This window comes from Oryzias latipes, chromosome 11, assembly GCF_053564925.1.
Source record: "Oryzias latipes strain Hd-rR chromosome 11, Olatipes_Hd-rR_3.1".
Classification (NCBI taxonomy): domain Eukaryota; kingdom Metazoa; phylum Chordata; class Actinopteri; order Beloniformes; family Adrianichthyidae; genus Oryzias; species Oryzias latipes.
Genome location: NC_136247.1, coordinates 6,506,170 through 6,530,784, shown reverse-complemented (window position 1 = coordinate 6,530,784; position 24,615 = coordinate 6,506,170). Strand labels below are relative to the sequence as shown.

The window sequence follows — 24,615 nt, the reverse complement described above, 5'->3', positions numbered from 1 at the left end:
ACTGAGTAAACCTGCAAACATCGCTTAAAAAGGCGCACGAATAAAAAATAACTGTCAACATCAGACTTTTAACATTTACAAATTATATGGTGGAATGTAAAGCATGTTAAGAAAGACATGACATTGCATTATTTAACGCCAACCACTTGATATTGCCTTGGCTAGCTTGTAAACAGTTTGATCTTTTTCAGAAAAGAAGTCTTTGTTGTAATTCAGAGGCTGGGTCCAAATTCCTTCACTACTCACTACTTAGGGTGTACTCAGACTGGACACATTTGGTTCGCTTAAAGTGATCCTGAGTTCGTTTCCCCTTATAATTCAGAAGTAATTTTCAGTCTGAATGCACCCAAGCAAACCCCTCGATTCGTTTCCAATCGGACTGAGCTTCGGTTTGCTCCGAGTTTCTTCAGTCCGTATAACATTTTAACATGATATACATTGCTTCTCACACTATTTTCCCGATAATCTTTTTGTCATAAACACTTATCGGCGTACCTTCATAACCGATGTCTCCTCAGTAACTGCCCTGTAGCATACCTCTGTCATACCAAAGTAGAAAGTAAAAAGTGTTGTACCTGATGTTGATACAGCGATCAGAATTGGTCAATAAAATAGAAAGTTAACTATCTATATATGATATAAGTAAACAATCTTGACAAGGATTGCAAAGCGTAGGATGTCCATTATTCTGTCTCTTATTCCTTTATCCCACCCTCTAATTCTTGGCCAAGGAGTGAAGAGAACTTTAATCGTGGGTTTGTTTACAAGCTTAGATTCGAAACAGGAAAGTCAGCTTGACAGCAATCTGAATACAAAGCAAACGCAAGACTTGATCCGATCCAATCTAGGCAAACTCTGTCCAGTCAAACAGACTTTTCCAATCGGAATACACCCCTAGTTTCCTACATAGTGCATTTGCCATTTTGTGGAGCTACCTGACTCTACAATTCCAAACTCTGGTGCCCTAGAAATGTCCCTGAAGTCTCTGCGAAAAAACAGTGTGCATCAGTGCTCACTAGATTGGTGAATATAGACCACATTGTATTGCGTTTGAAAAAATGTTCATGTGAAAAACGTATTCATTAATTTTTTATTAAATATTTGGGAAATGTTCATCTTTTTATTAGGTTTTTACTTCAGGTAATTGGTGACGTCATGTTTGCCGTTTAAGTAAAAGCAGTGACCATGGTGTCCAAACTGCTTTTAAAATCCAGGGCTAGTCCCACACTTTATAGATTTTATAGTTAAGGAGCAGGGAGGGAATCTGGACATAATACATGTTGCAGTTTCCCAAAGGACCAGTGGAAGCTGGTTTCATCCACTAATCTTATTTTTCAGGGACACAGGACTCGGTCCCAGCTACCTTGGAGCAAAAGCGGGGTGCAGCCTGGACAGGTCACCAGTCCAACTCAGAGCCAAACACTGACACACACATTGACACAAACATTTATAGTCACCATTTAACCTTTGAAGCAAGTTTCCCGACAATGAAAGAAGTCAGAGTGCCCGGAGAACATGAAAACTCCACACAGAAGGGGGCCCAGCTTGGTTTTGAACCAAGGCCTTCTCACAGACAGGGACAGTGCCAGCCAAAATGCAGCCCATGCTGAGGAAGAACCATCGATTGACCACCATGTTATAAGGCCAAGTTTTACACAAAACATACACTAATGTACAGTCTGGTTACATAAACATTTCCAATGTTTATGGAATGGTTATAAATTGATTTTCTTTTGATGAAAACTAAAAAAGGCACTTTTTTAAATCAGATGTTTTGATTGTATGAGACCTCATATTTGTGCATTACTAGAAGGAGGTTGGACTCAACAGATCTCTAATTTTATTGTGTCCCGCGTGACTGAAAAACTTTTGGAACATTGCTGAATTGGGCAGAAGTGCGTTGTGCGAAATATTTAGCCGGCCAAATTTAGGCTTCATTTTCAGGATTTGTAACTCTGTAGATGCAGTTAGAGATTAATAGTCCAATGCACAAATGTGACAAAGGTAGTTTAATTTTACTTATCAATATCAATCCTTATATACTACTTCTAATGTTTAAATTCCTAAAACTGCAGTTTTCTGAATTATTTGTCAATATGCATGTTAATACCGTGTCAAAATTCAGTTTGACAAATCCTTGCTTAAGAAACTTGTGCTTTTGTAATGAACTGTTTTTTGTTTTTGTGAAATTGCTGCAGGTTTATGACATAACTTCACCTGAACAAGCATTCAGCAAACCACGTCAAGTTATATATTTAACAACAGTTTCTAAGAAGTCCTTTTAGGGAAGTCATTGTGCTGAGTGTGTCAACATGAAAACTACCCTGTGTGAGAACAATTGCTGTTAATCAAGATCAAATGATGCATGTACGCCCCAAGCTTTTACAGTTTGTATTTCACTGTGGTAAAATCTTGCCAAAGCATAATGAAGAAAAAAAACGAAAGAATGTATGTAGCTAAAGCATGGGGTTGCAAAAATATCAGTTCTTCCCAAAGGGTTGCCTGTCTCATAAACTGAGTGCCTACTAAGTCTTACAGATCAAAGCAACTTTGATGGACAGGTTGGAATTACTAGCAAAGGAAGGCAGCATCTTTTGGCCAGAGTACAATCTGGAGTTCTTCCACATGAAATAACCTCTATCACAGCTCTGGGTTTGATTGATTGTCCTTGAGGTGAGTCTGGTTTATAAAAAATACAGATCGTTTTCCGTGGAGCTGGTTTTTGTGGGCTCATGGCTCGGTCTAAACTTTAATGACCTTAAACATGTTCTTCAAGAAGTGTAATGATTAATATACTACTTATACTTTACCAAACATATGCCAGAGTTATGTTTACGGTAAGCCACCTTTTAGAGAAAATGGAAAAGCTAAAACTAAAAATTCTAGTTATCATAATTCCAGTATAACTGTCATGGTTTTAGTTTCTTTACTTTTGTGTTCTAGTTGTCTTTTGTTTCTGTCATGTTTTGAGTTCAGTTTCCTGTTATATTTTGTAGGTTTTCCTTTTTTGTTGTTTCTAGTTTTACTTTGGTCTCCATCTGCCCTCATTGTTTCCACCTGTGTCTCGTCAGTCCTGTATGTATTTAAGTCCTTTCTTCCCTTCCTCCTGTGCTGACCCATAGTCTAATGTTACGGCGGGGGAGTTGGGGGAGCACCCAGGCGCAGAGAGGAGGAGGAGGCAGGAGGTTCCCGGATCACAAGTGTTTATTAATTAAAAAGTCCAAAACCAAACAGAACTCCACTGCAGCATGCAGGCAAACTCAAGACTTGAAAAAACACTTAACACACAGGAACTCGGAACCATCAACCTAACATTGGACTATGGGTCAGCACAGGAGGAAGGGAAGACAGGACTTAAATACATACAGGACTGACGAGACACAGGTGGAAACAATGAGGGCAGATGGAGACCAAAGTAAAACTAGAAATAACAACACAACAGGAAAACCTTCAAAATAAAAACAGAAAACTGAACTCAAAACATGACAGAAACAAAAGACAACTAGAGCACAAAAGTAAAGAAACTAAACCCGTGACAATAACACTTTTCTCACTGATATCCTAATGTAATAACTTGTAAAATGTTGAAAATGTGTTAATTTCAGTTATTCCATGGTCCGGGGGAATACTCGATTCTGACTGGCTGCTGGGTGTGCATTAAAAAGTGATATACCACAGGATAACCGCACGGTGAAAAAAGAAGTTCCTATCACCTAGCCTAAATGGTTTGTATCACTGCGCCAGGTTCTTTGAAACAAACTTTTGCTTCCTCATTTGTACAAAAACAAGCGGTAAGAGGTGAACTTTCTCTCTGAACTGATGCTTTATTTAACCCATCGAAAAGATCAGCATATTTATATCGCTTTATATAGCTGAGTCTTGACTGCAGTGGTGGTGCAGCGCCACAGGGACTATTTGTTACGTGGTGCGGCGCGTCGCAGGCATGAATATCTTTTTGTGAGAAAAGCGATCCAAATTGGGAAAAAAAAAGAATTAAGGACTTAAAACTGGTTACTATTTATTTATTTTGTAAGTGACCATGGTATAAGCGGGTTAATGGCCTTCAAAGTGTGCATTATCGCTTTTCAACACACTTTGCTTCATGTTGGACGGTTCAGGCCTCCATGGTGTGCGTTAAAAAGTGATACTTTGCTGGCCATTAACCCTTACTTATGAAAGAGCGAAAACCTTAGCACATATTTGCCAAAAAATCCCTAATGATCCATGTTTAACCATTTTCAGTTTCATTTTTGTCATATTTGTTAGTACATTGGACACCTATAAGCAGTTGACTGCATCTTCTGACATTTTGGGGTTGAAATCTCACAATTTTCATGGTTTTTTGTTTTTCTAATAAATGCGTTATAACTAATATTTTAATGTATCACATTTTTCTGTCAATTTTCTAAACCTCTAATGTCAGAAAAATTATAAATGTGATGAGCCAAACAAGCTATGGGACAAAGGTACTGAATGTCTCACAAATGCCCACAATTTGGGTTTCATTGTTCCTTAAATGTATGTGTTGCTCAAAAAATTGTTTTTTGTTGTGAAAGAAGACAGCGTGTTTTATTTTGGATTCCTAAAGCTTAATAATTTTAGGCAGCAGTGGATGCAGTTTATTTTTTCCAGACAAAAACACAAGTGAAAGTCTTATTTGTTCTTTTTTGCATCACACAGCTTGAATTGAAGTTTTACTTGCCAAAACTACTCTGTTTTTCCGTATTGCACCTTTTTTCAGAGCACAAATTAGCAGCTCTGGAACAAGCAGCCACTTTCACAATTTTTTGAGTTGTTCTTTTATGCAGTGTGATAATGTCTTTTTTGTAAGTTTCATAGTCCCTGTCCTGCATTCTGATCACAAACCTTTTCCTGCCTGACCCTTTTTATATATATATATATATATATATATATATATATATATATATATATATATATATATATATATATATATATATATATATATATATATATATATATATATATATATATATATATATATATATATATATATATATATATGGGGAGAACATGTTGGTTCACACCCTTAGAACAATAAGCCAATTACAAGCCGGCATGACTGCAAGGGTTCAGTTGTGGTTATATTAAGTCAAAGCTGTCAGCCTTCGACTATTCTCAGAGTAGATCAATTTTCAGCGCCTCTTCACCCCTGCCGGTGGCGAATTACTCAGCTAATTATAACGGAGCGAGTATGGCCTGATGTTGTTTTGTCTTTCAGCTCACTGAAGTGAGAGCTCAGCCAAAGTCTTTCTTTCTCTTGCATTCCACGGACACAGAAGGCGTGCAAGAAGATCATCCTTGAACCAGCAATCTACAGATTTATCTTCAAAAGCTTTTCCTAATCAACACTGCCAAAAGAAAGACGTCAACATTTCCAGCTTGCACTTGTAGCACAAACTAATATCATGACTTTGATGCCAACTAACAATGATTATTTAGGTTGTTTGTACATCTGCCACCCATTACCACAATGACCGCTCATCCTGTTTGATTTATTTTGAGTCTTCATAAAAAGAAGAGGAGCTGAGTTTTGTCGGAAACCTGTTCCTGCGCCTGCTCTGCAGCATGACAAACGTACTTACTCACACACACACAAACACACACGCATCAATCAGGTGGTGAGTCACCTTTTTTTTCGTAGGACGACCACTGCACAAAGAAAGAATGCAAAGCCTAAAAATAACAGCCATCATTCCTATGGAATCTGCTGCTTATCCATGCTTGGACGGCCCACAGAAACGGGCTTGCGTGACCTTTTTGTGTCCAGCATGGTGCAGCTGCTTTGACCTTGCTAAGTGTGCGACCTTTAAGTGGAAGAAGTTGTGGAAAGAAATGGCACGGAGCGGCATGTGTCCGTCGAGGAGCAGCAGTACAGAGTAGGGGCCGGTGGAGCAGAAGCCAGCTGCTGCTGTGTTTCAGTGAGCACTCAAGGGGCCTCTGCTGCAGCCACTGGGCTGGTTCAACATAAAGCTGTGGAAAAAAGAGAACTCTTGCACAACACGCACACACTCACACTTGTGTTCACACCCTGATAAACACATACAATCATGCACTCGTTTCTAATTACTTCAAACTGGCTGCTCATCTGTCCTCATAAAGGATTTACTTCAGATTGACTTCATTTTTTTTGCCCTTCACGTTTAGCTTTTAGCTAACCTCTGAAGTGACAGTCCATAGGTCAACTGGTTTTTTTGTTTAAGAATATTGCATAACCCTTAAGCAGATGGCACAGAGCTTACTTGCTAGTCAAAAGCTTATTTTTAAGGTTTTTACCTCTGGGTCAGTCTCTGTTGAATGCTGTTTACAGAGTCACACTCACATGTGTTATGTTAATGCTTTTAGCCCGGCAACACCAAGGTTTTATGGGTATGAGTCATGTGCAAATAACAAACAAGCCCAGCATGGGATAACACACTTTTGTGGTGATTTTTTTTTTAATCCCGAGTGGAAGCACTCTGCATCTGTGTTTGGCTTTAACTCTCACTTGAAACGGAACATTTTGGAGAGCAAAACGATTTTTTTCTGATGCTTAACCAAGTACAAAAAAGATGAGTAACTTACAACTGCATTTTGGTAAATCATGTTTGGTTTAAGGTAAAACTCTTAATTCTTATTTTATCATTAATTTTCTTAAACACTCTTTATCTGCTTCTAACAAACAAGCATTTCATCCAGCATATGCATGATTGTGAGCAATGACATTTTAATACGGAAACTTAGATCTTATATCTTCGGTGGTTTTCAGTTGTCAAATATACCTTATCAAATCGTCCTTTTGTTTTTATCTTTTTTGTTTTCTAAAACATGACAAAAAGTCTGTAGGTTTTGATTGAATCCAAGTTTCTTTTTTTTCTTTTTTTTGCTGTAAATGTTAAAGTTTTGCAGACTCTTGAATATGCAGCAGTCTTTTTTTTTTGATGCATTAGAATTAGTTTTGGATTTTTTTATTTCATGCCATGTAGATATTTATGATTTTGCATTACATTATAAAAATGTGTAGCCCTTTTCATCCTGCTGCGATTTGTCCTGCTGTTTTATGCAGGAAAGATAATATTAAACCCTCTAAATCCAATGATCCAAATATGTATCTTTGGCTCCAAAATTACCTCAATTTAGATTCTATTTGAAAGCAAAAACATTTTTTTCATACCTAGTTATAAATTCTGTCATCAAGGGTGTCAATGATAATTGCTTGGTTTTTTCATATTATTAAAAGTCTTTATATATCATAAAACACAAATGTTTTAAAGCCAAATAAGGGAAGTTTAGTCAATTTCCAACGACAAAAATGCAAAATACTGTGAACTGGTTTTACGAATACTGTCCAGTGAGTGTTGCAATTTTGTGGAACAGTATGTCTGAAAGCTCTGACTGTTCACAGACTGTTCGCCCCCCTGAAAGAAACACTCTGTTCAGATTTTATGACAGACAGAGTCAGCTTGAAGTGACAGAATGAGGAGCAGACAAACGCTAATGATGAAGAACTTGTGTTTGTTTTCATGCGTTTGAACTTTTTTATTTTATTTTACTTTTTTGGTTTTTGTTACATATTTTTCAAAAATGGTCATTAATCTGTAAAGCATTTTGTGCTGCTTGTGCATCAGCTGTAAATAAATATTGGGTTGCCCCCCCCCCCCCCCCCCCCTCCCAAAAGCCTAATAATAAAAACTTTGCTGTCCAAAACACATTTTTATTATGTTGCAATTTTCTATAGATAATGGCTGCATTTATAAGAACAGCAGCGTGGGCTGAATATGAACATCTGAGTCAGACAGTGAGTTTTTGTTAATTATTTTCTAAAATATGTGCAAGCCTGATGATGCAGGCGTGATAAGTAACACATGATTTCTTCATTCCCGTCAGTTGCACAAGTTTCTTGCTCTATCAGCAGGATCTCTGAACTCGGAGCAAGTGGAGAGTCTCGAGATCCTGTCTATAGCGCGCCGGAGACGCAGTTTGCGCACGCAGTCCTGTGAGGCAGCCCGGTAGGCTGCGCCATCTGAGCCGGTGCCGTTACTGGATTGCTCAACGAGTGTGTCACCAGGAGGCAGGACTGGTCGGGCGGAGTGTTTGAGCTCAGCGCTCCACATCACAGGAGCTCACTCACCCTCAACCTCCCTGAGAGAGTGAGGCAGTCCCTCTCCCTCTTTCTGTCTGTCTGTTTCTCTCTGAGCGCAGAGGGATCGGGGGGGATTTCTCACCAGAAGGACTCAGACAAACGCGACCCACTCTTTCGAGGAGGACGTGGGCTGGATTATATTATTAGCTTGCCAAGAAAATAAAAACCGCTGAAGTTTTATTTGTGTGCCAAGTGGAGCTAACTCTAACAAATGGAGCGCACAGGTTGACCACAGAAGGACGCGTACTGTACAAGACTTTGCTTCTATCTTTTTTTCCTCAAATTTTATTTGTACTTTTATGGTAAATCGTGCTATCAAGATGAACTTGCAGAAGATGAACTTGCAGTGGAGCAGCCCGGCACCCTGCATCCGGAGAGTCGCGCACAAGCGGCTGGACTCAGACGATCAACCGCCAGCCAAATGCGCACGGCTGTGCGTCGAGGCGGGGGACGCGCAGGGACTCCTCAGCTCGTCACCCGGGTCTCCGGTCAGCCCTGTGACAAAAACTGTCCCGTCGACCCACCAAGGGCCCTCAAGAATAGGACATTTTCTGCTTCTACCTCTGGCGGACCGGGACAGCATGTACAGCGCGATGAACACCGATACTGGTGATGAGCTGCTGTGTAAGGTATGCGCAATCCAGTCATTGTGCAATTTCTCTGAATGAATGATGTTTCAAGACATTGCATTGCTCAACAGCACGTCTGACCTGTCATACTTATAGCTGCCTTTTTCAACGAAAAGTGTCACATTTGCGCAATAGTGGCGTCGCGTCTTGTTTCTTTTGTGACGATTTGGTAAAATATAAACACCAAAAGACCTGTCTGGTCACCTGGCTGCTGTTGTGGAAACACAATAAGCCCAGAAAAATGTGCTGTGACTCCACAGTCTGTCATCTGGACTGCATGTACGCATCACAGCATACGCCACGCTGACACACAAAAATGCAATGCTTGGCAAAAGGGTTGTCATGATAGGAATCTACTTAGATAAAATGGAGCTCAGGATTTACGTGATACCTCCCTACTTAAGAGAATCTTTTGTCATGATCTTCCAAAAAAAAAAAGAGCAAAAATCATTTTTTTATTGCTTCATTTGCAAGATAACTTTTTTTTGTGTCAAGAAAGTTTGCATATTCTGTCATGTTCCTTCATCTGGTTCTCTTATCCTCCTTCCAGGTGTATGACATGGGATTGTACCAGGAGAAGATCAGGGCTTATGGCATTTTGCCTGCTCACAGGAACGTGGCTGGCATCAAGGACATCATCCTCGGGGAAAGGAAGGCATACGTCTTCCTAGAAAAAGACTTTGGGGACATGCATACTCTGGTGAAGAGCAGTCGCCGGTTGGACGAGGAGCAGGCGTGCAGGGTTTTTCGCCAGGTGGCCCAGGCGGTGGCACATTGCCACCAGGCAGGCGTTGTGCTGGGTGACCTAAAGCTGCGCAAGTTTGTCTTCGCAAATGAGAAAAGGTGAGGCAATAGTCTTTGTTATTAAAATTCAAATTGTGCCCAAATGGTGAAAAAAAAACAGACAAAGGAAGTCATGTTGCAAAAAACAAAATCCCACTGATTTGGGTGCAGCCTGCAGCTTCACCTCTAGATGTCACTAATGTTTGCATTTTTAGGAAAAGTGATCTGCAGTTTGAAAGCTTTGTTTAATCCTGCTGTAATTTACCCCCCATCTTTCTGTTTTTTGCCCCTAATCTGGGACTTATCCAGGTCATTGGGCCAACCTGTAAAGCTGTTTCAAATGTAATGCTTAGTTGCACGTGTCCGTGAGGACACAGAGCAAGCAGCTGATACACAGTCCATGTGTGCAAGAAAAGAGTGTGGGCACAGATAGAGTAGGAGGTTCTGTACTTGTGGACTGTTTGGCTTCCCAGATTGTCTCTGTCTCCCTTTTTCCTTCTCAATGTGTCCCTTTTGATGCATATTTCTGTTTGTTGTGTGAGTGTGTAAATGAGTGTGGTGGGTGGTAGTTTGGCAGAGCTGCGAGACAAGGTTGCTGATGGAGACAGTCACACTCTCCTTCCAGTCAACATCTCTTTCTCGGCTCTTTTTTTATGAATAAATTCCATGCCAACTGAGCTGCAGAATGGCTGATGTGTTTGTCGATGTTTCATTCATGGACACGTTCATTGAAGAAGCTGTGCACGCTTGTAATCCTCTGAACTGACTCCCACGCTCCCTCACCCACAATCAAAATGCTTTTATCGCCAGTGTTGCATTCCGTGCAGGAAGACAGACAAAAATCCTGTTTACTAAACTTTTTGTCGCCTTTTTGCCCTTGCGTCACCCTGTTTCCTGTAAGCACCAGCTGATCCAGCACAACCCCTCCTCTTGTTCAGATTTCCAAAGGGCTCTTTTCATGGAGATTTTTCAACGTTAGCATTCTCGGGCCGTGACCCACGGGTTTGCTGGGTCAGGGTGGATGAAAGCGAGCAAACTGACTGTGATGGAAGTTGAGGTTGCTTGTGTCCCCCTGTTAGCTATATGGCTGCAGAGCGATGAGTCACAGTGTATACGTGCAAAAAGGAGGAGGGGGGGGGCTGCCAAGCTCATTTTCATTCTTTTGTGTGTGTTTGTCCTTACAAGCCTGTTTGTATTCATGCTGATTACACTTTTAGAGCGATAAACCTCTGATCCCTTCACGCTCAAATGGCTTTGAGTCTGCACTTTGTAATATCTGCAAAGTGACCCACTAAGTTTGAGGACAGTCCGGTCCTTTAGAATTCAGCGGCTGACATAGTTCAGATCTCGCTGTGACTTTGAAAACAGGGCCCGCAGGTTTGGCTGAGAACTCTGAATGACTGAATAGGCTTTCATTGTGCGAGTCTCAAACATTCAAGCTTTCATGCAGGAATAAACAGGAGTCTGCTATAATGACCTCACTCCTTTCTGCATTGCCGTCCTTCAAATTGCAAATCAGACATCTCTCAAACCCTGGTTTGTGATGCAATCTCTTGGACCGCAATGGTGTGCTGGAGCCAAGAGAGACAGGAAGCCGCAGCAGCTCGACAAACGGCGTCCCCCTCACAAACACGGTGCAGATGGAGAAGCCCGTTTAGGGGAAAGATGAAGAGCACTGTGAAGCATGCAGAGCTTCACTGCGGGGCCAGCCTTCCCGTGCGTCACTGATGTGGCAACAGCCCTTTGAGGGTAATTATGGGATGGCTGGCGCCACTGGTGTAGGACCCAGGTGCAGATAGCTTCGGCTCGTGACAGGGAGTCAGAGAGAGGAGAGAAGATATGTTCTCTTTCCACAGAAGGATGAGTCACTCTCTCCAGCCCTCAAACTCTCCGTGCTTTCTTTCCTTCTATGCCTTCCTTTCTTTTTCTGCTCTGCTGACTTATCTGTCTCCGTGTTCAAATGTTCTGCCGTCTTTTTGGCTTTTCAGTTTGTCTGCATCTGGTTTTTCTTGTTGCCTGAAGCATGTCACAAAGTCACACCTCTTGTGTCTGCTTACGTTCTTCAAATCAAATTAGAAATTCTATCAGATCAATGGTTCCCCTTTTTGTGAGGCTATTTATCTCATACTAGAAACATGCTCTCACAGCATGTTGCTCCGATAGAGTATTAAATGATAGTCCCGTCATAAACAAGGGTAAATATAGCCGAGTGTGTGAGAAAGGAGGGAGGAGAGAAGGGGCTGTTGAAATGACATTGCCAGAAAGTTAGTAAATGTGTTTCTGCTGCTGATAACCTGCAGGTTTACTGCTGTGTATAAATATATTTCGTGTCCTTGTTATGGTTTACATTAGAAATAAAGTTGTTTGTTGTGGCCACATTGTTGGGATCAAAATGTTTTGCTCTCTTTAAAGTCGTTTTAGACTCCCGTTATTTACATAAATGTATTTTTTCTCCTGGTAGGACTCATGTGAAGCTAGAAAGCCTGGAGGATTGTCGCGTCCTGGAGGACCCCGATAATGACTCCATGTCGGACACCCACGGCTGCCCCGCCTACGTCAGCCCGGAGATCCTCAGCGGCTCCACGCCCTATTCTGGCAAAATGGCCGACATGTGGAGTCTTGGGGTCATGCTGTACACCATGCTGGTGGGCCGCTACCCCTTCCACGACCCGGACCCCGCCATGCTGTTTTCCAAAATCCGCAGAGGCCAGTGCTGTTTTCCAGAAGGCCTGTCGCCCAAGGCCAAGTGTCTGCTCCAAAACCTGCTGAGGAAAGACCCCACAGAGAGACTCACCGCCACCGAGCTGCAGGCTCACCCGTGGTTCCACCTGCAGTCCCCAGACATGCCGCTGGGGGAACACGAAGCGAGCTCGGCAGAACAAACTGTGCCGTCTTTCGATGCAGAAGAGGATGACGGTCTGTTCTGCTGAGGAACCCGATTGAGGGTCTGACTGGAGGACCAAAACAAAGCTTGCTTTGAAGGACTTAGTTGTTTTTGTACATTGGCACTTTTTAGAAACTTTTCTCGTGGACTGTTGTGTGTGTACATACATCCTCATGCTTTCTAAAAAAAAAAAAAAATGACTGTACTGTATTTTGTGGCTGCAAACATGTTACTTGGGCATTGCTCACAATGATCAGTCATTGTGTTTTCTTTAAAAAAAAAAAATGGTGCTAAGAGGAACTGCAGTGACTCAGTATCATTAGAATATGTTGAAAGATTATTGCCTGCAGGCTGCTGCGACCATGATTTGAAAACATGGCAGTCTTTCGAAGATGCTCAGAAGGCCCTATAACTAAAAAACTTCCAAACCGTTTGCTGAATCTCCAGCAGGATGCAGGCTAGCAAACCAGTTTGTTGTTCCTCTCACTTTGTGACCAAGCTCCGCCGGCTGACTCACCACTTTGACTTGAGGACAGGCCAAGCACGAGCTTGGTGTCTTGAAGCAGACAGTGACACCGTGAGAACGACTGTTAGCAGAAGACTGATGTGTCACACTCAGTGTGCCACTATGGATGCTACTCACCGCCAATCTGGAACCATCTCAGGAAACGGAGAGCATTCACAAATCTTGCACCGAGTGCAGAAGGTTGAGAGAGGCAGGCTGTCGCTGGTGTAAGACTTGCAAAGAAAAAAAAAAGGAAAAAAGTCATAAGCCAAAAGAATAGTGACATTAGGGGCCCTTTTAAAAGGGAAATTAGTATTTTTAATTTGACAAAGCTAATCCATAAACCACGCTGCAAGCTACATTTCTCACTTGGGAAATGTTTCCCTCAAGGAATTTGAGTAGAAAAACCTGTTAGCAACACATAAACTGACCGCTAATTCTTTGGCTTCAGGTGTTAAGCTACGCTCACTCCGCCCTCTGCAACTCTCTGCAATACCCTCTCAAGCGACCCCTCTCAATGAAAAGTCTACGTGCGTTTTGTGCTTCTACGTCCAAAGCTCTCGCCTTCAAGCCTCGCTGCACAAGTTTTTACGACCTTTTTCAGGCTCTATGTACAAAACAAGGGTCCATTAAACACGGTAAAAGTTAAACCAGGTGGAACTTTGACCAATCAGGGACTCAGTACGGATGGATGGCGTCCCTTTAAATTCATGGAAGGAAAGGAACCGTTTGAAAATTGATCGTGGAGGAGGAATTAGTGTCCAGCCAGAATCATGTGACACCAAGTCTTTCATATATCGGAATAGGCCTGTTCCAGAACATGCGTCAAGTCCGGTGTGAACTTAGCATTAGATGTAAATCCAAAAGCATCACCAGTCAACCTCTCTAACCTAGTCTTTGCCAGCCCTTACATCGGCGTCACTGAAACGGGTGCAAATTTATAATTACTGTTAAAAAAATGAAATGGAAAAGTTCATCCTGTTGTGTTCATTTCTTCTGGAGCATCAGGACGTCTGCTGGCCATCGGGCCTGCATCTCTCCGTTTCATAAAGAATGAGTGGGGCGTAGTCAGGCGTTTATTTTTTTTTTCCTTTTTTGATGTTAGCTGTCTGTTTATGACTCAGCGCCTGAGCGTGTCTGTAGAGATTGTCATCAGTCCTGTCTAACTTTTTCACTTCTTAAATGATGCTTGTTTTTCCCTTTCTCTTTTCTTTCGTCTTAAAATATTTGGGTCCATTGAGACTAGGAACAGTTGGTGACAGGAAGTTCTAAGCTTTATAACAAATCCTGTTCTGTTTGTGACAAGAGGACAATGAGTTACAGAGCAACTGTAGGTTTTTATCTCATAAATTATCATGATTGTGGTACTAAATCTAGTATGTCTAAGAATCTGTGTGTATGAAATCCAGCTTGGATCCTCTTTTATGTAATTAATTCCTCCTATTTTGTAGAGACCTTGTGGCCAATTTCAATAATAGAAAGTTATTGGAGGATTCATGCCAGAAGAAAGAGTCACACAAGTCATGTGATCTGTAAACCAAACTGACATGGGTGCACGATTTTCACATTGCACTGTGAATTGTGTTTTTGTGACACAGCCTCGAGGCTCAAATGAGGCCGCACAGGTTACACTTAGTGCACAAAACGTGTAAATATGTATACTTGAAATCCATGTGGAGATGCTGAATAAAGATCCCAGGTTTTGATATTAAGACTGCTTCATTTGCCTGAAACACACCGGAGTTGCTGCACTGGGTGCACCCGGAACATTACCTGAAACAACCCAGTCCGCACACTCAATTACTATCTAAATACTTTCAGTTTCATTTTTCCAAGACAAAGGAGGAACCTGCCCCTCTTTTAGCCTTTTTGCTCTGACCTTTGCATTCTTCAGTATTTAACTCTCCAGACCCTGAGAGGTCATTGGTGATTGGACAGCTTTTCCTGGAGGGAACTCAAGCAGGGTTCTCTCACCCTCCTCCTGTCTGTAGCTTCAACAAGGACCAGGAAAGCCTGAGGTTACGAATTTAAGCCCCAAACAACAGAACCATTTCCCCCGTATACGTCTGTTTTTCCAAATCTCATCCACTTTTCCTTTTGAATTATTTGTTTGACCTATAAGAGCTTGGCACGTCTCCACCCTCTGCGTGTTATGACTACCCAAGGCAAGGCTGGCCGGGGCTTGCGTAAGCGTTATGTTGCGTGTATGTGTTCCTGTGCGTACCTGTCTCTCAGTGTTTGCGTGTATGTGTGTAAGAGTCAGATTAGGTATCAGCAGTGTAGATGGAGTGTCTCAGCTCCTGGGAAGCTGCCAAGCCAACTATTGCCCAACACATCAGAGCTAGGGCTCTTCTCGAGGGAGGACACTGAGCCCCTAAAAACAGGGTTACAGGGCCAGGTCAGGTAATGAATACCCGGAGAGACGCCTGTGGAAAAGACAGGAAGTTGAGTCTTTGTGCTTCTAAAGATGAAGGAGTTGAGATGAATCCCTTCAGGTTTTCTGATCAGCACTTAAAAACGTACAGACACTCAACAAACGTCTAATCTTCTCCTCAGAGGGAGTATTTCCTTAAATCAGTCCCAAACACAAGTGTTTTGTGGTTAACTGAGGTTATAGGTGTTGTGAAATTTACAAAGGTACACCGTGTGAGGTCATTTACTCCCCTTGGCCACAAGCGTAAACTTTATCTTCTACCTTCAGGCAGGGGAATCATTAAAGTTTCCCAACCATTTAATCTTTTAAAGAAAGCCCTTCTCAAACTTCCTTGTGACTGAGGCACTTGGTTTAATGTCACATACGTCACTTCCCCAGACCTCCTTGATCTAATTTAACTTAATTGCGTAACTCTGTGTTTACTGGTGTTTTTTTCAAGGCAAATTAAACCAAAGCTTTTATAGTTTTATAGCATTTAGTTGCAAGTTTTCCATGTTGAGTGGAAGACTTTTTAAAATGTCTGACTTTTCTTTGAGTTTGGAGCTAAAAGTGATGGGAAGAAACAGATGTGAATGGAGAGCACCTGCCAGGCTCTCTGCTCCGTGTTGAGAGTAAAAGCTTTGTGCCCCTTCCTGGAACTTGTTGGCTCAGGTGACCACTGCCCTGATGCAATGGAAACATACCCCTCTGTTTGCACATCTCTCCGACCTGACAGATTTCATCATGCAAATCCAGGAATGTCGCGCTGAGCCCGAGTCACAGGGAGAAGCAGATGCGTGGAACAGGTCTGGCATGTTCACCTTTTACACTGAAGAGCATAAACTGTACCTGGAATCTAAAGAATTTAAAGCAATTGAATACCTCTGCTGCCATCCAGTGGAGATTCATCTGAACTGCAACTTTAGACAGACAGACAGACAGACAGACAGACAGACAGACAGACAGACAGACAGACAGACAGACAGACACTTTTTTCAAATAGAACTTGCAAATTAAAATTGTTGCAGCTTAACAGACTATTTAACAACTGTGCAATATCTGATAAAATAAATAAAAATGTAAAAAAAGTCAACAATATCTGCCGAATTGATGTTTCTGTTTTACTTTTTTTTCTTGAGTGTATTATATTAACCCCCTTCTTTAAATTCCCTACATATTTATTAACACTTTTTTTACTTTTCGTTAGTAACTAAATTAATCAGTAATGATTGCAGCCATTTTAGTTCCTGTTCTGGTAGAAGGCAGTCTTTTCAAAAAAGAAACACTGAGAGGCGTAATGATCTTTTTCTCTCCACTTGAGGTAAATGAGAGTCTTGTCTGGGTTGGCGGCCTCTGAAGCATCAGAGGAGGGGGATCACATGATGAGTGTTGATTATGTTATTTCATGTTAAGTGGCCCCTGCGGCTATAATGATTGCTGCCTTTTTAGACAGATAGCACAGAAAAGAGAGCAACGCGATAAAATGGTGATGACATTCTGTGGGTGGCCCATTTTACACAGTTTGTGTTTGATGACTTTTTTGCTTGTTTGTAGAAAAGAAATGAAAGAAAATGCAAGTGAAGCTTTTAACAGAAAACTCCTGCTTCTGACCAAAACTGTTAACTTTGGCACAATTCTTACTTTTATAATCCAGACATTGGCCATCAGGGTTTTCAGAAATGCTGTATAGGGAGGTGAAAAGGAGTTTGAGATGCTGTTCTTGTGGATAATAATGAGGTTGAAAACAAACCTATGGAGTTAAATTTTATATTTCTGCACAATCTTTAATAACTGAACTTGTATTCAAAGACAGAAATGTATATTTTTATTTTATTTTAAAAAGGAACCTTTGGTCTTAAAATGAACACAACCCCCTCTTGTTTTTAAGTCATTAAATATGTGTCAAACAGTTGCACGTTGGCACATATGCAGATGCTTCTGTCAGGTTATTTGGTCGATATGTCTGATGAGGAGAAATCATTTTATGTTTGAAGATGTCTAATATTATCTATGTTTTACCTTTTCAGCTTTGTACTTTTTTTCTCTAATTAGATTTTAATTGATCTCATGATGGGGACATTGTGGGTCAAAAAAACTATGAAAGATATTAATGAAAAAAACAGATAGTAAATATACTAAAATACAATAAATAACACATTGAAGTGTCCATTGTCCATGAGGCAGACACAATTTTGCATCTGAGGCTGCAGCTGGGTCAGTGTATTGCAAGGGCCTTACACCTGGGTATCTAACCTGTGACATATCTTCCTGCAGACTGCTGGTTTCATATGTTGCTAGATTTAATTTAAAAAACAAACAAGCCTTATTTTTGTCAACAATAAAAGTTTTGTACAACATTAGTTTTATGATTGGCACACAGAAAGTGGATGAACCATCCACTTACTGTACTGTAGAGGGCGCTGTTTCAACACATCAGATGATGTCCACGTTTGTGAGGAGCAAAAAAATCACTGTGTTCTAAAACACAACAGGTAATTTAACCCTCAGACGTCTGGGGCCTTTTGGAGCTTCTTTTCTACTTTGCAAGTTGCTGTATTATTATATTTCTTTAAAACATTGTTTGTGGCGACGCTTGATATTCATCTCTTTTACAAATCCAGGTTTCTTTTAAAATACATTTTTCATTTTGTCACACAATAAATCCACAATGAACCTGAAACTGTCCAAAATACAAAATTCTGAGTAAACAGAGTAAAATTCTATTTATCCACAAACAAAGCAAAGAAATGTATACAACAAAGAGAAGAATGAAAAACAGATAAAGCTCCACTAAGCCTTTTAAAAAGTTCAAAGGATTTATTCTAAGGATTGTCACAATTATGTGTCATAACTCTTTTAATATTTATTTTAAACCAAACATTTCCAAACTAAACAGTTTTTGAGAGCTTCATGTTAAATCTTGAATGAAAACTATACCAATTGGAGATTCATGTCATTCCTACTCCAATGGAAACACCAGACAATGTGATGATTGGCAAACTTATCGGTCAGTTCAGAACATACAAAGATTGCTAACTTCTTTTAAATAAACAGAAAGCAAACCCGATAATATAACTATTAATGTCCTACCATTGGTCATTCTCAAAGCTTCACTTCCCAAACATTATTTCTTGATTGTTCTTAACCTGTTATCCATTTTCTGCGGTTATTCTGATATAACGTTTTGTTTGTGGTCCAGTTTGAAGGCATTTTATTGGAAAGGTTTTATAAGAAGGACATTCTGCAGGAAAAGTCAGAAAAATATTTTTAGTTTCATGTTTTTCAACCAAATGTTAGTGAAATCGGGTATACATTTATTTCATCACTTTCATGCATCACATGCATGACTTTTAATATGTTTTTATTTTTGGAATATTGCGTTTTTCTTTATAATTAAGCCTGTGATTTTTGCAACTAATAAAATGTGTGTGCATGTTTTTTGTGACATTTTGCAATTCCCTCCTCAAATAAATGTCCCTTCTGTGGATAGAAATAAAAGGGAACATAAACAACATGTTCCACATCAAACACATTTTCCCCATTAGATCCATTTATCTCTAAAAGCAGTTGCAGAAAGAGCTTCTATACGTCATTCATGTTTTCTCTGGTTTGCTTTATTGCGGATTCTCGCACCAGCAGCTCCGAAAAAGACTCATGCTGCAGAGGTTTCACACATCACTGACTCATGGCGCGTTCTAAGAAAACTAGGTAGGTAACACTGTCTATGCAAAAGGAACAATTCCCCAAAAAGCATTTTATTCTGTTTAGGTGTGTTGCACTGATAATATCAATTATTTTTTTCTGATCACCACAGCATTTAGTCAAGAACAGATCACTTTGACACAAATGTAATAATGCAATAAAAAAACAGCCAAACTTGAAAATCTACACCAAAGGATGCGTTCTGTGCTCCCATTTGTGAAAATGTTCAGCTTGGTTGTGTTAGAACTGTGGGGGCCAAATTTTAAAGTCAGTCAGAAAAGATGCAGCGGACAATAAATTAAAATGTTCGCTCTCAGGTGTCCACGATTCTTCTTCATGTAGAGAGAGAAATGGAGCAGTTCACTGCTGTCATCCTGCACCGCATTCTCACTCACACATGCACTCTCATGCATGTCACTCATGCTCCAGCGGGCTCATGGTATCTTGTGTTTTCAGGGCTGTCTCGCTCAAAAGGCACAGTGTCAGCCCACCTCAAATCCTGCCCTTTTTCTGCAGACTTGAAAGCCTGAGTCTAATCAAACTCCGCCTTTCTGCTACAATAACTGCAATTTCATTTTAAATATCATGAATTTAAATCAAGATTGTGGCATGGGGTTAATTGCATTGAACAAAAAGCTACTCTGAAACATGAATAATAAAACTGGTTTTGTGCAGGCCGAGTTTGTGCTCTTTAGCTCAAACAAAGAGCACAGTGTGAGGCGGATTGACAAAGTCCTTTGTTGACCAAGTAAGTATACAGGGGAAATGGTCTCACGCCACTAAGCCTTGATGTAAGCCTTTCTCCTCATAAAAGACTCTTTTTATTCTCTAAAAATGACCAACTTGCTCCATCTTTCCAAACTACAGATTTCCACTTTTTTCTTTTTCTTTTTTTTTTTATTTCTTTTTATTTCCATTAAAGAAAAAGAAAAAGATCTTACATAAGTTCTTATACCTGGGAAATGAAGGCAAACAGAAACAAGAAAACTTGTTTTTCTGACCCTTTTACATATAAGACATACAACTTACAAGAAAGAAAAAGAAGAAAAAAAAGAGGGAAAAATAATTACCGTAACTATATCTAAACATATATAAACATATCTGCATAGCATACAGTTATGCTTGTAGTTTACATCAAAGCATTCTTGATCCTATTAAGTCAGAGCGAAATCCCTACTAGGTTTGGCTTCTGTTTTGGTCAATCTGGAATACACTTGTACCATTAATCTCCACACAGGCTTAAAAGCTCATATCACAGCATGTGTAGTAAACAAATCTACCATGAGAAGGAAAACTTCAAAAAAGTGTCAAAAGAATGTCAAAAAGAAACAATAAGGTAGGTCACGACTTAAAACATGAATCTATGTGTCAGACGTTTAGTGAACTTTTGTACTTTTACACTTATATGTTTTGTACCTGCTGCTTTAGGGAATCAAAAGGGTTATTCACAGGGCAATAATTTCCAGAAAAGCCAGAAAATTAAAACAAAAAATCTGGGTGAAGGCTAACACAGAAAAATCCATTTACACAGGGGGAAATGAGAGAATAAAGCAAAAACAGCAAAAGCAGAACAGCAAGAACTCCTAAGTGTACACTGGAAGCGTACTTTTTGTGACCACACTTGAATTTTCAGAGAAACTGTTTCTTTTAGTTACAATCTACATGCTGGGATCAGCAGTCTTTGATTATCAAGCCTTTGTGAGGGCCTGTACCTGCTGTCAAACTAATTATGTTGATGCTGCAAAGCATCTCTGCATGGAAGAAAGCTTCAATTCTCCATGTTTACTCACTCAAACTGCCTTTTTGTTGTCAGGAACTGATGGTGGAGGATCCAAAATGCAAGAGACCAGGCTTGGTGACAGGAAATAAAATACATTTAATAAACAAACTGAAACATGACAAAACTATGGGGAGAACCAAACTGGTGACACAGAGCAGATAACCTGACAAGGATGAACAGAAACTAAGACACTTAAATAGGCTGAGGGGAATTAACTGAACTGAAGACAGCTGTGGATCATGAACCTGAAGGTGGAGTGACTGACAAATAGGAAACCAAAAACATGACTAAGAACCAAACCAAACCACTGAATCCTTGCATTTGTGAAGCATTGAAATAGTGAATGTGGTTTTTTTACTGTTCTTACCTGCCTCAATCTAAAATAGTCCGGATAAAGAAACTAAGCTCTCACGTCTGATCTGCTGAGGACCAGGCAAAAACAAGAACTCCCTGCAAGATTTATGATGTAAAGAACAAACAACCCAGAGCCATAAAGAGATAAAACATCAGTGAAAAAATCTTTATTTAGTTCCTCTTTAAAGAAAACCTGCTTTACACAATCCACTTGCGTCAGAATGAAAATATCTGCGTGTTTGAGTTTTTATGCCACAATCTGATAACATGCTCGAGTGAGCCGGAGGTAAAGATTTTGTTTGTTACTTTGGGTTTTGGAAAACATCATATACTCTTTTTTTATTGTCTTAGATAAAACAAGAAAAACAGTGAAAATGAGATAATCCGCTCTTGAAAATGAAAAAAAACAAGCTTTTAAACACATAATAATTCTGTGAAAGCAGCTGCCATGGTTGGAAACTCAAACCTGGTGTTCATCTGAAAGATGCGGGAAACAAGGAAACCACAAAACAAAACCTGACCAAGAGTCAGAATAAACTGCAACCAAAACTATACTTTATTGTCCATGGAGTCTCTCAACTCAGCACATTTAAACACTAACTTCTATGTTGTGAATGTGTTCTTACCTCACTTGCATCTTTGATTTCATTCTGCAGCTCTGCTTTCAAAACTACTCAGCTCAAAGCTTTATCAGAGAAATCCGAGCTCACGTTTCTCCCTCCAGGTTTCTCCATCAATTTTTCTCCCATTTTAAAAAAAAAAAATTTTGACAAATCCTTCTGAGCTAAATTTCACCCCTATAAGCATTTTGAATGTCTTCATGAAGGGGTTGTTTTTGTCTGAAAACAAAGGGCATTGGCATGTCTGACTTCTGATCTTTTTTTATCTTTTTCTAAGCAATGATATTAAGCTGTCAAATGTTTCCAGGGCTCAAAGAAATAAAACAATTGTTGCCTCATCTTCATCAAAATGCCCCCATCACTCGTTAATGTTTTGAACAAAAAAGTCTAGTGAAATGTGAATTATGTTGCAAAGAAGAAAAGAAATGATAAAAATGTTGAAATATATTGAAGATTTGTAGCAGCAACAAAGAAAATCAATTTAAAATTCTTATAATGGCTCTGTATCCTAGGAATTTGTGAATATGTTTAACAAAGTAGGAAATTTATCCACTAAAGAAATAAACACAATTTCTTATCAAACCAAGTTTTATAATCTTATCATAACAGTCAAACATTTAATTAGTAGAGCTTTATTCACTTATGCAATCGTCTTTTATCAACTTTCAGATTAGATGTCTTGATGGTTGAATGCAAACATATTTCAACTATTAATAATGGCTTTTGAAATGGCTTTTGAAAAATTAAAAGAAACTAAAAGAAAAAATCCACTAAAGAAATCACAGCACTGAAATGCAGATTATGCAGCAGTCAATTAAAGACTGCAAATCAATGCAAAGCAATGGCCTCCCTCCTAAAATACAAAAAAAGTAAAAATATTGCTAAATTGCAAAAATTTATTTAACACACATAAGAACCCATGGTGACATCAGTGTAACAGAAAAATACAATACACATAATAAACTATTTTATTTTAAAGAAAAATGGGTTCTTATATTTGCCTTGTGGTTTTGATTGGAATTTTTTCTGAATTTTAAAAAGCAGTCAAAATTAGTGATTTGAAGTCAAGTAAATGGGTTAATTTTTTCCTATATTTAGTTTACATACATTTCTGGGTTTTTAAACATTCCCTATACCATAATCATCAACTTCACAGAAATCTAATGAACATATAAATATAAAAAACAAACAATATATTAAATAAACTTTACCTTTTATATAAGATAAGAGATTCCAGTTTTGGGGTGAATTTCAGTTTTTTAAAAACATTTTTTTTCCCACTTTTCCCGACATTCGACAGAAAGACATTATGTGACTGATGCCCAAAACGGATCTATTTAGCCTCCCTATCACACGGTCAATTACTGTCAAACCTCTTGAATCTAAGATTCAACAGCAGAAAATGATTTTTCATATCGTTCAAAATATTTTTAAATGAATATTATATGGAATTCATTAATTTCTATAATTCTTGTTTCAACAAATAGAAAAACATAGATCTTTCATGCTGGTAATATTTGAATATAACAGAAAAACCTGTGTAGGAACTCAATCTGAAAAGTAAATCTTAAAACAATTCATCCAAACGCTTTTTACTGTACACGGCAGAAGTCCCAACATTTGAAGTGGAAATTGAAGAAATCGTTGTGAGCTGATGCAACGTCGGATCTGTCACTGAAACAACACGTCCTCTGTTGCAGCACCATTTCATTTTCCTCTGAGGTTAAAAGGGGTCGTCTGCCTTTAAACGTAGCAACGCAGGATCACGGCTGTGTGCTTTTTCAAACAGTCACACTCACCTCTTGTGTTTGCTTCTTCGCACCGCTATAGGATGAAAGTCAACCCCTTCCCGAACACATGTCAAATCTTCTGAGGCTACAACGAGAAGGAAGCAAAGCTACCAATTATCCGGGTGAAGGCAGCCAAGTGTTGGGTCGATTTGACACTTGACTTTGACCTCAGAAGGAATCTGCTCACCGCTGACACACACGCCTTCTGCTGAAAAGAGAGGATGATGGGTAGTGTGGACAAAAACCATATCAAGTCGAATCTCATCTAGTTCATTATATTTCCTTGGAAGGTGAGGGAATACACATATATATATATATATATATATATATATATATATATATATATATATATATATATATATATATATTACTAGAAATTTAATCCCTTCATAGTGACTTTTTTTCCTGCAGTGATCTGTTCATAATCTGCTTCCTGCTGAGTCTGACAGCACATTGACCTCTGAGACAGGAGAGCGGTTCTCCTGCTGTAAGAATCCCTGAAATGATCATTGATTTGATGCAGTAGAAAAGCAATAACAATGTATTTTTATTCAATATGAAACTCAAATTAGATGCTTAAATAGTAAGAAAAAACAAAATACAAGGATGTTTAAATTCTACCAATTCTTTCTGCTAAAGTCATTCATTTCTTGGTTCAAAAATACAATTTACCAACTGAAACAATCTACATCACTTCTGTAATTAAAAGGGACACCATCTATGCATCACTACCAAATCGGAGTCCCTGATTGGTTCATTCACTGAGACTTTTCATTGGAAGTGGACACTTGAACCCACATTGCCGAGGTGAACATAGCATTAGAGTCACCAATCAACCTATGAACATGTATTTAGACTGAGGGAGGAAGTCAGAGACAACCAAGCCATGCACAGGGGGAGCAGGCAAACTTCACACAGAAAAGACCCACCTGGGGGTCCAACCTTTTCCTGCAAGACAACAGTGCGAACCACAACAGCATAATGCAGCCTGGAACAGCAGAAGATAACTTTGCTG

At 39.5% G+C, this 24,615-nt stretch overlaps 1 protein-coding gene across 1 annotated transcript; it reads left to right on the top strand.

Moving 5' to 3' along the window:
- Positions 1–7,882: 7,882 nt before the first annotated feature.
- On the top strand, positions 7,883–14,647 carry trib1 (tribbles pseudokinase 1). Its single transcript, XM_004074206.5, has 3 exons — positions 7,883–8,769; positions 9,320–9,612; positions 12,014–14,647. The coding sequence occupies exons 1-3, from the start codon at positions 8,440–8,442 to the stop codon at positions 12,480–12,482; spliced, it is 1,092 nt and encodes a 363-aa protein (XP_004074254.1). The 5' UTR covers positions 7,883–8,439; the 3' UTR covers positions 12,483–14,647.
- Positions 14,648–24,615: the final 9,968 nt, after the last annotated feature.